Source organism: Atta colombica, unplaced genomic scaffold (genome assembly GCF_001594045.1).
Source record: "Atta colombica isolate Treedump-2 unplaced genomic scaffold, Acol1.0 scaffold120, whole genome shotgun sequence".
Classification (NCBI taxonomy): Eukaryota; Metazoa; Arthropoda; class Insecta; order Hymenoptera; family Formicidae; genus Atta; species Atta colombica.
This window is the reverse complement of record NW_017259207.1, coordinates 481,233-495,961: the sequence shown is the minus strand read 5'-3', so window position 1 is coordinate 495,961 and position 14,729 is coordinate 481,233. Positions and strand designations below refer to the sequence as shown.

Sequence of the window (14,729 nt, the reverse complement as noted above, 5' to 3'; positions counted from 1 at the left end):
AAAATATTTAAAATATTTATTAATATAATGTATAACTATGAAGTTTCTCCAAAAATTTTTAAGATGTTTTCTAGTAGTTTTAAATGCAAGTTTTTTAGAATAATTTAAAAATTGCTTCAAAATTGGATTAAGAATGATATGCAATTATGTTATATTTTAAGAAATGGAGTATAAGCGATACCATAATAGGAGATACGTTAAAATTTACACAACGCCAGATGTAAGAATTAAAGTAGCGCGATGAAAAAGAAAGCAATTTTTTTAATTGATTTTTATGTGCGGCTGTTCGCATAGTGCTCTCCACAGGATAAGTTAAAACGGCCGTCTTAATAGCCAGCTCGCATCGTATAGCCACAAAATTGCTAAAACGTATATAAGAGCGCAGCTCTTACAGCTACAGTTCGCCTTTAAGTGGAATCGCAGACGCGACACGTTCTATACACGAAGAGGAGAGTATTTTTACGAACGTTTGACCTAAAACTCACCATGACTACTGCTCGTTCTTGTGCGGAGCTGAGATAGTGGTGCGAAAGGGAAAAAGAAATCTCGCGTATACACGTGCACACACGCGCACATGACTGAGATATGTTCTGCGAACGTCTGACCTAAAATATCGTGGTAACTGCTTTCTTACGATATCTAAAGGAAGAGAAAATGAAGGGTGATTGTGCGCTAATACAGATGTCAGTATATTCTGCTTAATATCCCTGCATTTTCTTTGATGCAAGATTATGTAGCTCTGTTCTCGTAATCTTGTAAAACCACGTTTCTTTCACCGTTTGAAGTTGGGATTCATTTAAAACTGAGATTACTGATAACTGCTAACTCAGTTCTAACTCAATGCGAACAATGTATCTTTGTACGTATGTCATATATAAAAAAAGTAAGAAAATTATAAAAGACCGTTAATATTTTGTCCATTTATCCTATTTATTATGGGAGTAGTAGTTTTTTATTGAGTTTTCGGTGGAATTGCTTTAAAAATTTGTTAAAAATAATTATTAAAAAAAGAAATTTGTTAAATAATATTATAATTCATACTTTTTCGTTGCTAGGTGAAAGTATAAAGACATCCCACGTGATTATATTCCCGATAATGCTGTCCGATAATCCATTCACTCGTTCGATAATGATAAGTCCATCTTTTCTTTTTCCAATCGTTTCGCCGCAAGTAGATTTTCAACTATATACAAAAGTAATTAGAAGTTAGAGTTAGAAGCTGCCGTTTCCATTTGGCGTACTACCATTAAACCGCAGGCTGAACTTCCTACTGCCGTTGAATTATTTACTCATCGCAATTAACCGTCTCGCGGAAGAAGTCGCCGAAGTATTCGAAATACAGACGTCCCGAACGTAGTAATTATCACTGCTGGTATCGCACGCGATTAAAGCCCGTCACTATTAACGGTCGCAATTCACAGTGTAATTTCTGTCGGCGGCAGACATTGAAGGAGGGAGGACATGATGAGAAAAAGCGGAAGTGCTCTCGCGCCTCTTCCGTGTACGTTGATTTATGACACTGTGACGGTAACCTCACGCTTTGGACATAAATTTCGTCCGCGTTGTTAAATAAAACTTCCCGTCGACGTGACGACGCGCGATGCGCGACTTGTGCATAATGTGGAAAATTCGCACTGAAATAAGACACCATGGCCTCGGTTCCGACCGGGCGCAAGAACTTAATGTTTCTCATTTCCAAGTTCCGACGGTGTCGTCCGACGGGACATCAGCCAGTAGCCTCTTGATAAGAATTCATTAACTTCGCTTAATCGTGTTTTCTCATTTTCCTCAAGAGAAATATGTGTACAGGCTGTACAGTATTAAATATCAAAGGAGCAATAGTAACTCAATCCCATGGTTAAATAACATTTTATTATTTTTAACTTTTATGTGTGACAAAATAAATCAATTCATTTCTATGATTAATTTCAAACAACATCCATTAATGTATGTACTTACAAGAGACTTTATATATTTATAGCTTACATGAGTATTAGATGAATTTAAAAAAGAGCATAGCGGCAGATAAATAATTTTAAGGAGTGAAATCACCCTTTAAATGTAAAACAGTTTTTAATTTTTTCATTACATCTCAAAAATAATTAAAAATATAAAAAAGAATTTATATAAAATTTATATTGTCAAATTATTTCTATTTATTTTTAATAATATTTTTAAAAAATAATTTTTTTCAAAATTCATATTTTCAAAATTATTATTTAAAAACATTATTTATGTAGACAAGTAGAGATAATTTTATTATAAAACTTTTGTATTAGATATTTTTTGCTATCTCGAATAATTTTTGAAATATAACGAAAAAAGCTAAACACTATTTTATATATAAGGAGTTTCATCCCTTAAAATCTTGCTGCGATCTATAAAAATAATTGAAGATAACTTAAGTTGGATATAATTTTATTCATTTTATGAATTTAACAGTCTGGTAAAATATGGAAAGAAAGAACATTATTATATCAAAGGTATAATCTAATCCCTTAAACATCTAATTATGATTGAATGTTATCTATTATTTGTATTATTAACAATCGTTATTTAAACATTATTAAACATTTAGATCCAATCCAACTGTTCCTGTTTATATTTTTCGTAATAGATTTCTTGAATTAAATAACATTTTGTTATTTTTAATTTTCATGTACGCCAAAATTTAAATCAATTCATTTCTGTTGGTAAACAACGTCTACATTAATATATGCATTTAGTATTTAGTAATAAAATTAAATTTAATACATTTTCTTGATTAAATTGTTCAACTCCATTGTTTTAGTTAAATTAACCACATATTGAATAGAAGCAGTGACGACCTATACAAATGATCAAAAAATAATTCAAATGTGGTCTAATATTGTACATTAAAAAAAACAAATTAACAAAAATAAACTCTTTAGATTAACAAAAATAAAACTAAAAAGAATTTTGTGGGCCCAATAGTAAATCAAATATATATAAGTAAAATGTCTGTATAAGCCTCCAGTTATTGCTACACAAATTGGGTATAATTTGATATTATGAATTTAATAGTGAAAGAAATCTAAGCACTGGCTTATTTGATTTGAATAATGAACGTCTAAAAAATACGAATAAATCCCAATAATGTCAAACGGATGTCGACGTAACGAGGAAAAGTAAGTAGGAGAAACTAATTATATCGCTGTACATGATCTCGCGTGACGGGGAAAGAAACAGAAATCACGATCTTCGCATCGCGTGCTTTTTGAAGTCACATTTGCTATTTTTTGCAGCGCCAAGTATATATCGTACATGGAGCATAACCTTAGGAGACACATTCAGAACATTCAAATTATTCTGAACCGTTTATTCTTGCTTTGAATGCATTGCAAAGCGACTCTTAAAGTTTTCGTTATTTATTATCATTGCCGATATCAAACCATTTAAAATGCAAATTACTCCCGCGTTTGTACTATCGTAATACGCATTTAATTATTCCTAGCGTTATCAGATGCTACTGGATTAAAGCGGAGCATTATATGTGTCAGAAATATCTTGTAATTAGAATACGAATGCGATTAATGCTATCGTGTTTTAAACGCGAGTAAGCTCGCGAGCCAATATTGAATAAAGATAATCCGTTGCAATAAATCGCACCATTTTTATCGATTTTAGCTTTAGCATAAGAACAGCCTACTTTATATTACAATATCGTTACAATATATCCGTTAACATAATAAATTCCATAAAGTTCAACGTGATATCAAATTTACATATTTTTGAAATAATTAAATAATAATTAGTTTTGCGTTTACGTTTATTCGTTGTACAGTAAAATATTATATGATCTTTGTGTATATGTGTGCATATTAAATATTAAAAAATCAGAAGCACCGCGTTCAACATGTTTACGTAGATTAAGACTCCTGTTTACTATCTCAGATTTTGACGTTAGAAGCGAGAAAATACGCAATAAAAATTTTTGCAAAATATATTAATATGGAAATGAAAATATGTTTCAATAAAACAATACTTCCTTAGTAATACAATTTATTGGTACCATATTGACTTAATATTAGTTCAATACGTCCCCAATACACATGCCATACATATATTTACCAATATTGCCAATAAATTGCTACTAGGGTTACAATCGATAAAAAACTGATTTAAAATATCAAAAATTCTTTTTTATTTTGTATGTAATTAATAAATGACCATATACCTGGAAATGAATTATGCATAATCAAAAACAAAATAAGCTATTATTCACTGTAATGACAAATTGTCAAACCATACAGAAATTGTTAAAACCATATAGAAATGAATATGATTTAATTTCTTTCTGAAATAGAAAGTTTACAGTATATTTTGTAAGTTTTGTATATTTTATAAGTTTTTTCTATTAATTACAAATATTATTTCATTGAAAATTATTTCTACTCAAATATATTTTGCAAGAATTTTTATTATGTTTCTCTCTTCTAAAGTTACAATCTTAAATAATAATGGTGAGTGAATAAAAGCTTTAGAGCTTTAGAGCTATAGCATAAAAAATGTATAAGCATAGCATAGCATAATATAAGATCGTTTGGACTTGAACATCCAACATAAAGTTTCTATATTCATTTACATAACATGCTTATTGATCCAATAGTCTTATAGTTAGCTATGTTTATGAATTTTGTGTGCTTTAATCATTAATTTTTAAGTAGGTAATTTAAAAATACCACAATTGGTAAATGAGAAGATCTCCAAAAATATTTGTTTTATGCAATAAGAAAAATATTTTCAGTAAAAAAAAATGATAGTTAAGTCAAATTAATAATTTTTGCATCAAACATAAGTGTATGTTTATATTTGGAAAATACTGAGTACTATTCAAACAAATATTTATTAAAATTTAATATATAAACTTTTTTCAGTGTAGTTACATTTTTTTATAATACATGTTATGTATAGTTAAATAAATTTACATTAGTTATATCTTTATGAGTTTGAGGAATAAAAATAATGAAAAACTTCTGGATATCTAGGCAATATTTTCCTTTCCCAGAACAAAGTTTTAAAGAAATCTATATCTGAAGTACTGTGGCTCCACCTACCCACTTAAAAATTAAGCAATAAATTTTGAAGTGCGATTTAACTTACATATACATTTCCGCTTTATCGTTGCAGTTCTGGTCCGCGTATGTGCCCTGCTCGTCGCAGCATCTCGACTCGGTCCAGCTGGCCCTGGAACAGATCGATCTTATTCGCCGATTGGTCAACAAGCATGCGGACAGTATGGTCCTCGTTACCACAGCGGAAGGTTCGTATTTTCATCCGTCCGTTTACGGGTTCGTGAATGCAGCGATAAAATCAAGAATACATAAGTTATTAGCGAAACGTTAAATCCATCACGGCCTGCGAGAATGAAAATTCGCCCGGTGATACATTTGGCGAAATGCCAGCGCGATTTGACCTCAGTTCCGCTCGATACTTTCGAGCTTGGAATACTTTCGATTGAGTTCGCTTGGTCGGCACTTCGCCACTCAGAAAAATATGTGAACGACATTCCGTAGAAAAACTTTTGAGAGCCATCAATTTAAAATGCTCCCTATTTTTCATCCGCCGAGAAATTTATCCACCTCAAATTATAACGAATATTTCACTTAACCCTTTAATGCCAGGCATATTACTTGATAATCTGGTTTCGCCCGGAGATTAATGTGTTGCTCAGCACTGGATCAGTCTTGCATAATTGCTCGCTATATCAATCTATTCTCCAACAGATTAATGTTTAAAGTATAGAGACAAAATCCACAGTAATTTTTTCCCTCATCCGCACAAACAGATTTTTAGGTTCATTTTATGAAATTTTGTTCCCGGCCGTTATCCGCGTCCGCACTCTGCGCCGACTTTTTCCTCTAATCTCCATGTCTCGCATGTTTCGCATGCTGATGGATATTCACGAAAATAAAAATATAACTTAAAATGTCGCCCTTGGAAATGTGTCGTCTGCAGCACGTGTTCACTACGTCTCCTGGAGCGTCTGGAACCGAGCGAATCGCTACAGCATTAAATTTTCATTGTCGAATCGTGTTACCTATTTCCCGTTTCGAGTTCTCGACATATTCGAGATCCCTCGATATTCGGAGGCAAGCCAGAATCGTCATTTTTCCATCCCGCGCTTCGTTCTTGCATCCTTCCACATCATCTTCGCTACGTATTCTTTCTTTCAAAAATTTAGAATGCACTTTAGACCATGTGGAAGAAGTGCGATCGAGGAAACGAGCAATCGTTTTTCCAATGTAAGAAGCATCTTTCGACCTCGTCGAATCTATTTCAGAACGATCCGCCGATGAACAGTTGAGTTTTCCAGGTGCGATGTTCCCCTAAAGAATTGGAAAAAAAAAACGAGAATGTAATAAGATCGAGCCGAGGGAAAAATGTTTTTCTCGTATCGGTTCTCTTCTATTTTTAAAAGCGAAATTTTCACATAGAGAATCGAATCTCTCACGCAGCACGGAACAAATTTATTGATGCCATAAAAAATCTGATGATGATCGAATACGTTCGTAAAAATACAGTGTACTATTTGGCGCATTTCGAAAATCACATTTATACGATAAATTTTGTACGCCACTTTGTTCTATATTCGTTGCCACTTTGCAATAACAAATTGTTACAGCCACTGAATTTGTCATGTTTTCATTTTATATTTGTTTTTCAAAAGATTTGAATTAAATAAGAATAATATATTAGAGTTTCTCTTTTTTAAAACTAAAAAGATAATTGAAATTTTGATAAAAATTGAAAAGAGAGATAATTAAAAAAAATTAAAAATTTGTCAAGTATTTTAAAGGATTAGGATGTGTTTTAGACCTTATCTTATTTTAAAGATTTTTGTAAATGTTTATGTCGTCTCATAGGCTTTCTATAATTAGTTCATTACTTAAGCTTTAAGTTTTAAGCTGTAAAAATTGATTAATCATAATATTTAATATTCTTTTCATATGATTGGTCAATTACTTACGACTTAAGATTTAAAGCTTAAATGGAAATTGTAGAAAATCCATCACTCTTGCGTTAATTTTGTGATACCTCCATATAATTTAATAAAAAAAATCGCTTTTTCCCCCTAAAGATATTTTTATTATTACATTATTACATTTATTTTTACAGTCATTATAATCATAATGTTTTGACATGAATATCATAAAGATTTTGATAGATTTTTCTTTAAACATGCAAAAATGAAGAAAAAAAGAAAAAGTCGATGATAACGGCAATTAAAACACGATGAATCTGCAACACTTAAAAATAAGAAAAAAAACGAAGTCGCGATAAATAGCGTTGCTTTATCGATTGATTTTTATTTGTCGTATGTATTTCTAAGAAAAGATAGATATTCGCGAGACGGATATTACAAAGACGATTTTATCAAGTTTAATATTACGGGAAATAATCATTATGCTTTTGTTTCTCCGCAAGCATTATATAAATAGAGTTACTCGAGGCAATCGAAATGAATATTTCAATCAAACGCAAAATTAAGCGATATCGATGAGAATTATATTAAATATTTTATGATATTTATTCAATGAAACCTTTGATAGAGTGAAGAAGTTTGAAACGGAAGAGATTAAAGCAAATTTTGCTTAATATATAACAGATTAAGGATTATCTTATATAGAAAATTCCGTGCATATTCCTGCACTCTAACAGAATATATCGAATTCTTTTTCATTTTTAAATAATGTAAAATTTCTGCCATAGCTTCTCACCTCAGTTGCTATTGTTTTTTTCTTAACGTTCGCTTAAAAAGAAGCATCTCTCTCTCTTTTTCTTTCTTTTTCTCTCCTAGTTATTTTTAATGTGTCTTATTTTACGAGGATGTGTACGCGTCAGACGAATTCCTAGAAAATTTCCTATATTTGGTGAGCAAATATTTGCTGCTGGATTTCGTCGTCCCGCTGTCACAATGCGCGCTGTCTAAGCGTAACGCAAATCCGATGGGAAGATGATGGAACACGAGAAAGATGCGCCGGATGGTAAATTCCAACTGGAATGGAAAAATGTCGGTCCGGCACTACCGACCAACGTACTCCGTTCGATAACCCCGAACGTCGACGACTGCATGTCGCCGTGCACATCCATATGCAAATGAACATAAAATACGCATATGTACGTTCATACATACGGACAGCTGATTGTACGAAACCGACAGCCCGTTCCCGCATTCCCTCTCCACGTGTCACGAGAATTTTTTCATCGCTGATTAAAAAGGCCAAGATATATCATGGAAAATGTAAACGCTTGTTGTCATTCCGGCATACGCTGTTTCACATTTTTTCGCATGATATTTTCGAGTGTCGAATCCACATCGGCGAGTGATGTTTCTGAAGAAAACAATTTCGTACAGTATTCGCCAGTATATCTGTCTCGAAAAAAGTCACCTTTAATTTTCGGAGCATTTTACGTCCCCTACCGCATTTTTCCTTCGACACGTGGTAGATATAGAGAAAATCACGTACTTTACCTTATATGCGCGCAATCCGTTCTCGATTCATATTTCTCAAAGTATTGTCTCCACTTGTACTCGCAGTACATTTATGTGAACGTTGATAGAAAGACAAACGATCGTACGTCACCGTAAAGTAAACCGCGTGCTCGTCTTTTTAAAAATATGCAAATTTCGTGCACGTTACACATCACAGTGGTGCGCTATCTTTCCCGTCTAGCAAAAGGGGGGTTTCGCGCGAAGAGAGCTCGCAAGCGAGAAAGTACAAAATATAGCACTTTGGGGAAGCAATCTGCCAGATGGAAGAAAGGGCTCCGGTAGAACGTGGAAGATGAGAAATTCCAGGAGGAATGGAAGAATGTTCTGAAACCATGGAGCCCGCCGTAGCTCCTCCGATAATGTCGAAATGCTAGTCTTAGTATATACGTGAGCGCGAGCACGTACATACATTCGCATGCACTTTGTGCGAGATATATGTGCATACGTACGTGCAGGGACACCCCGAACCGATACACTCGCAGGATCAAATGTATCAGCGTTACGTGCGGGCGGGTGCAAAAGTATAAATCGCAAGCTGCACTAAATCAGATGACCATCGACAGCATGTGTTTTATTTGCGTCACTCTTTTTTCGTCCATTCGTCCATTAAAGAAACCGTAATACAACGTAATCGTCGGCTACGTCAACGAGAAAAATTAAAGCCGCAACAAATAATTCAACAATTCGCTTGTGACGCATGCAATTTATTTCAAAAATGTAGTCTGAAAAAATGCAGCGCTAAGCTTTACCATTAAAAAATTGGAGAAAGGAATTCATTAAAGGAGGTAAAAAGCTAAAGGAAGCAAAATTAAAACGATCTTAAATACACGGAAAAAAACGATTTTACTAGAGTATTTAAATATTTAGTTAGATATACATCTAAATATAATTTTGTTGGATCATCAAATTATATAAGATTCAATGTCTGTTAGATTGTCCAAATTTTGTACAGTATTATCATTGACATTCAAGATTGTATCATATACCAGGTTACATTTTTAACAAAATGAAATTAAGAAGCTATAGATTTTTCTATATCATTCTTAGTTAATTAATAATAAATTAATAATAAATAAATAAAAAGTGACACAATTTAAAAAATGTGATTTTCAAGTTATTATCGTAAATGAGTTACGTAAAAATTACTCGAAGTATCAATCATCAAAAGTATAAACTAATTTAACTTCACAGTCTATTTGTCAAATAGCACTTATGTCATTCTTAAAGAGATTGTAATATTTTCTACAAGAATGACAAATTTTGTGTCGTTTTTGTAGATAAAAAAGAGAGTTTGACAGAAAACATTTAAAAACAATTTTAGTGATTAAAATAAAAAAAAAATATTTTATTTTGAATTTCTTTATTTTAATTGATCAAGACAAATATAAATTGCTTTGATATTTTTATGTCATGTATGATAAACTATTCCAGATTTGTTATAATTTTGTTAGGATATTAAAATCATCACAACTCAAAAAGGATAATTTTTTAAAGGTTGTATAAGAAAAATGATAAAAATGATTGGTTATGCTTTTAAGAATATATTCTTTTTGTCGATATTATTTGAGAATCAATAATTTTTTGTTAAATTGAATAATTATGTTTTTTCCTTTTTTCTAAAAAAACTTAATTTTTTTTAATTATGTCACTATTAAAGTAAAGGAATGATATATCATATTTGAAAGTAACACATAGAAAATATAGTGCAAATTTTTTAAATCTGAGTAAAAAATCTAAATAAAAAAATTTAGATAAACAACCCATATCAAACTTCTTTCAATAAGAAGTAAACATGTTTTTAAAAAATAATTAAAATAAGATGAGAAAATTTTTATTTGAACTATAATATTAATCTTAATCATTGATTCATGTGTAATATTCATTTTTGTGTAATATTCATTTGTATGGGAAGTATGGTATAAATATTGCAATTATATTTTTATAGAGATTATACATCCCTAGGCGTTGTATATATTTATTTTAACAAATTAATGAAATTCTTTTCAAATATGAATCTAGTTAAATTTTCAGACATTTCTATAATAAAACCGTTTTCTCTGTGTAGACACGTCAGAAGTTTTCATATTGAAAGATGGCTTCCACGATCTGTCGTCCTAAAAATGGGATTATACATTTAAAAAGTATGCAAATTCTAGTACAAGCACTCTTCTACTTACAAACTTTCGTTTCACAAACTTTCGCAAGTACGAAGAAAATTATAATTCGTCAATGCCAGCGCTGTAAGGGTCGCTCGCAGAGAAGGAAGTAGACCAATTTAATCTTTAAAAGAATAGTGCTTGGCTTTTTTAATTTTGTACGTGTGTTTTTTAAATTTAAGTAGGATAGTCATTTTGAGTTATAAAAGACTAATATAAAATTGTCCTAAAATCATAAAACTAAATTTATCTCCGAAAACGTTTATTCTATGCAAAAGCCCTATCTGCATGAGCTCTTCAATTATCGATCGTTCGACCGGTACACGAGTATAGGCACGTTGAACGTATTAAAAATATACACCGGTATATATCGTAACGATGCAGCGCGGGTATTATGTATTCCGGTTACTGCTTTTGTGATATTACCTTGCTGTGAAACGATATTTTTAGAAGCGCGATAATCCGCCGTTGGCGTCAAGTGTATTACTTCCACCTAGCTGCCGTGAATTCTTTGTAATTGGATGATAAATTACACCGCGTATTTTTTCCCCCTTTATCGAACTCGTCCGTAAAGCCACCGTAAGCCGACGCCGGAGTATCGAAGATAACCATCAAGAATTCGACTGGGAAAGCGCTATAAATATATATATGTTTATAAATCGTAATCATATATGTGCAATTTTACGCAAACATATTGACAACGAGACACACCTCGCGTTGGACACACCTTCCCCTTCCTCCCAACGTGTGTCCAATGGGTACTTTAATCAAATCCGCAAAACGCAGGCCGCAAAATTGGATTCCCAGATATACCGCCAACCAGATCTCGCGCCGTCCAATTCGATTAAGCGATTAAACGTCGCAGATCGAATTCGCGAAACGCTGACAAAATGCCCAATTACCTGATTAAGAGCTCCGATTCCACAAACTGAGCTTTTCTTCGATCGGATTTCGGGCTTTGGACGTCATACACCGTGCCGGGGTTAATTAACTTTTATTTACACTTTGTAATTAACGATCGCGATGAGATATTCCTGATAATCACGGGCAATTTGAAAGATTTAATTAATCCGAAGATCGGAGACGCTGGATAAACTCGTTTAATTATGATCCATGTGCATCGCGCATTATGCACAACGTAATTGAATTCTGCACTCGCCTTGTTCACACTGAAAATCGTGCAAGACAAAAGGGAATCGAAGAAGTTATTATGTGTTCATAACTAAAAGCATTTTTCTTTGATGAATATTTCGTTTCAGATTCCGGTATATAAGTACATATGTCCCTCGGAAGTGCTGTTTTCGGTGCTTTGTCGTTGTTTTCCAATGTCGTGCAAAGAGAATTTGCAAACTTAGCAGATCCACTTACCATCGGTATTACTTATCGGAGGTACGATCGGAACTTCGTAACGACGTTCCAGCCGTTATTAGATTCACGTGTCACTCGCGTTACGTGCGAAAGCTCGTAAGAGCGAGATTATTCTGCCGAGAGAAAAGTTAATGGACAACGCGCAAATCTGGATGGAACCGAAACGTAGAGAGCTTCTCGTTTATGTCGCTCCTTCGTAATGTTAAACAGCAGCCAGGGTTAAAAGTGCATTGCATGCGGGATTTATCTATCTGAAACACATTCATCCTCGAGTAATCGGGCTGTTATGATACAAATCCAACGTCCCATCTGAGCAAGAGTTCACAATGTGATGAGATTCCAGATTCATGCTATGAATAATAACGATAGGAAGGAAATAATACATGAAATAAGTTATAATGTATGGTTACAGGTATCGAGAGGGCGCACAAAGAGGCTAGATTAGCAAGCCTAATAGGAGTCGAAGGGGGCCATGCTGTTGGAGCAAGTCTGGCGGTCCTGAGGATGCTGTACGAGTTGGGCGCCAGGTATCTCACCCTCACGCACACGTGTAACACGCCTTGGTGAGTGTGCCAGCGCAGAAATAAGAGTTGACGATCAAGCTCTAAAGCGTGCACAATACGAGAAGCGAGTATAACGTTACGTTAACCCATTACACTTGTATCACACAAGCTGCAATTTCCTTAGACTTTAGAGGTTCTTACTTCTTCATTATATCGTTATACGTATACAAACTCAAGCTCTATATCAGATTCAAACTCATATTACTTAAATCAAAGCGTTAAAAGCGTATGCGGTAAATGCAATCGAATTAATCTTTCGGAGCTGACATCAAAATCTATCTAATCTTTACGTAATTCGTTCCCTTAAAAGTGACAACTTGAAAAATTAGTTTTTCAGAAAAAGAGAAAAATTATTTTTTAGTTTGGTTAGTCAATAAAATTGTTGACTAACCAAATAATATTAACAAAAGAATAGATTTTTAGAAATGTTAAATGTCGTTTTTGTACATTTTCGTTTCACAATCCTTAAAAAAATTACCGCTTTTAAGTACGATTTTGATTCTACAAAATTATAACAAGTTTGCAATAATTCATTAAATAATATAACTTGAAATATCAAAACAGTCAGTATGTAGCTTGATCAGCTAAAATGATTAAATTTCCAAAAAACAATTTTTTCTCCAAACTTGATTGCCAAAACTATCTTAATTCTATAAATGTTCTATATAGAAGGCTTTCCTTTTTATCCATAAAAACGATATAACTTTAAAATTTGTCATTTTTGTAAAGAATTATGAGCTCTTTAAAAATCTTAAGAATAGCACGAATACTATTTGGCAGACAATATGTGAAAGTTAAATTAGTTTACTTTTTATGATAAAATAATCTTTACCTAATTCGTTCATGTACCTAGTTCGATTCATAATATCTCACATTTTTAATTTGTGTCTCTTTTGATGTAAAGGAACAAGTTAATGCTGAGTCTTGACTCATTTAATTTATGTTAAAAAAATATCTACTAATTAATTTCAAGAAACTAAAATAATATAACTTATATAAAAAAAAATGAATACTAAATATATTTTAATATAAACTATTCAAATTGCAGATGTAATCTTAAACAAATTTTTTATGTTTGACACTTTTGATTAAAAGAAATTTATAATTAAATAGGTCCAATAAACCTCGCGAATTCTGGAAGGTTAAGACAAAAGATTGCTTACTCATATGATGACTTTCAAGTGCCAAAATTGAAGTTCGAATACTTTCATTTTTCAAATCGAGAATAACTTTGTAATAATTCGTAATTACGCTTACTAGAGATTGCGAGATCTAAACTCAGCATCTATATAATCGATGAGCGAAAAAGAGTCAACAGTGAAAATGTAAATAATTTACAACGAACCCGCCCCATCCAGGTCAGAAACTGAAATAAAAATATATTACCCGATTTGCATTGATGCGTGAATAGTGATTATAATATAGAATTTTACTGTCCGGCTGCTGAAAATGGACCACAACCCGTGTAATAACGTAGGTCGTCGTGGCAGATGCAATCGCTGGTGCCTTTGCTGATAGGACTTTTCATCTGCATTGCCTAGAGCGAAACACCCGGTCGACGGTAGTAATTCCAAGCCGTACAGTTTCGTTCATTTCTCGTGCATTAAAAGCTATCGCTTTGAACGCGAGCAGTAAAACGTTTAACGTAAACGGATTAAAGTTCCTATAATAGTTCGCGCGCGGACCGTAAGAGATCAACGGCATAACGTTACCACCGTGCGTTTATGCAGTAATCCGCAAAATTCACGGACAGCATAGTTTTACGGTATTACCTGGTATGGCCTTTCAAAGCCACGACCGCATTAAAAAAAATATAATGGCAGCATCGAAGAATCGGTTATAGGTCGTCCTATTTTGGATTATACTTTTTATATTTTTATATTTCAAAACATTTCATAAAATTTTAATTTCCGTAAAATCAACTAAATAAATAGACAATATTGCACTTAAATCGGTTATTTTATATCGGTCAGAAAAAATTTCAAAATCCTTGGGTGCATTCAGTATTATGGATCATTGAGCAAAATTGAGATTAATATATGTTTATTTATTATAATATTCATAATAAAATAGATAAGTTTTATATTATAAATATTATAATAAATAAACATATTAATCTCTTTT

At 32.6% G+C, this 14,729-nt stretch overlaps 1 protein-coding gene across 1 annotated transcript in view; it reads left to right on the top strand.

The window, feature by feature from the left end:
• The window catches only part of LOC108694579 (dipeptidase 1), a 108,228-nt gene that overhangs the window by 32,336 nt on the left and 61,163 nt on the right, over window positions 1-14,729 (top strand). The window contains exons 3-4 of the mRNA XM_018204152.1: window positions 5,152-5,284; window positions 12,455-12,605. Coding sequence (XP_018059641.1) covers window positions 5,152-5,284; window positions 12,455-12,605 — 284 coding nt within the window. The remainder of the gene's footprint in view (window positions 1-5,151; window positions 5,285-12,454; window positions 12,606-14,729) is intronic.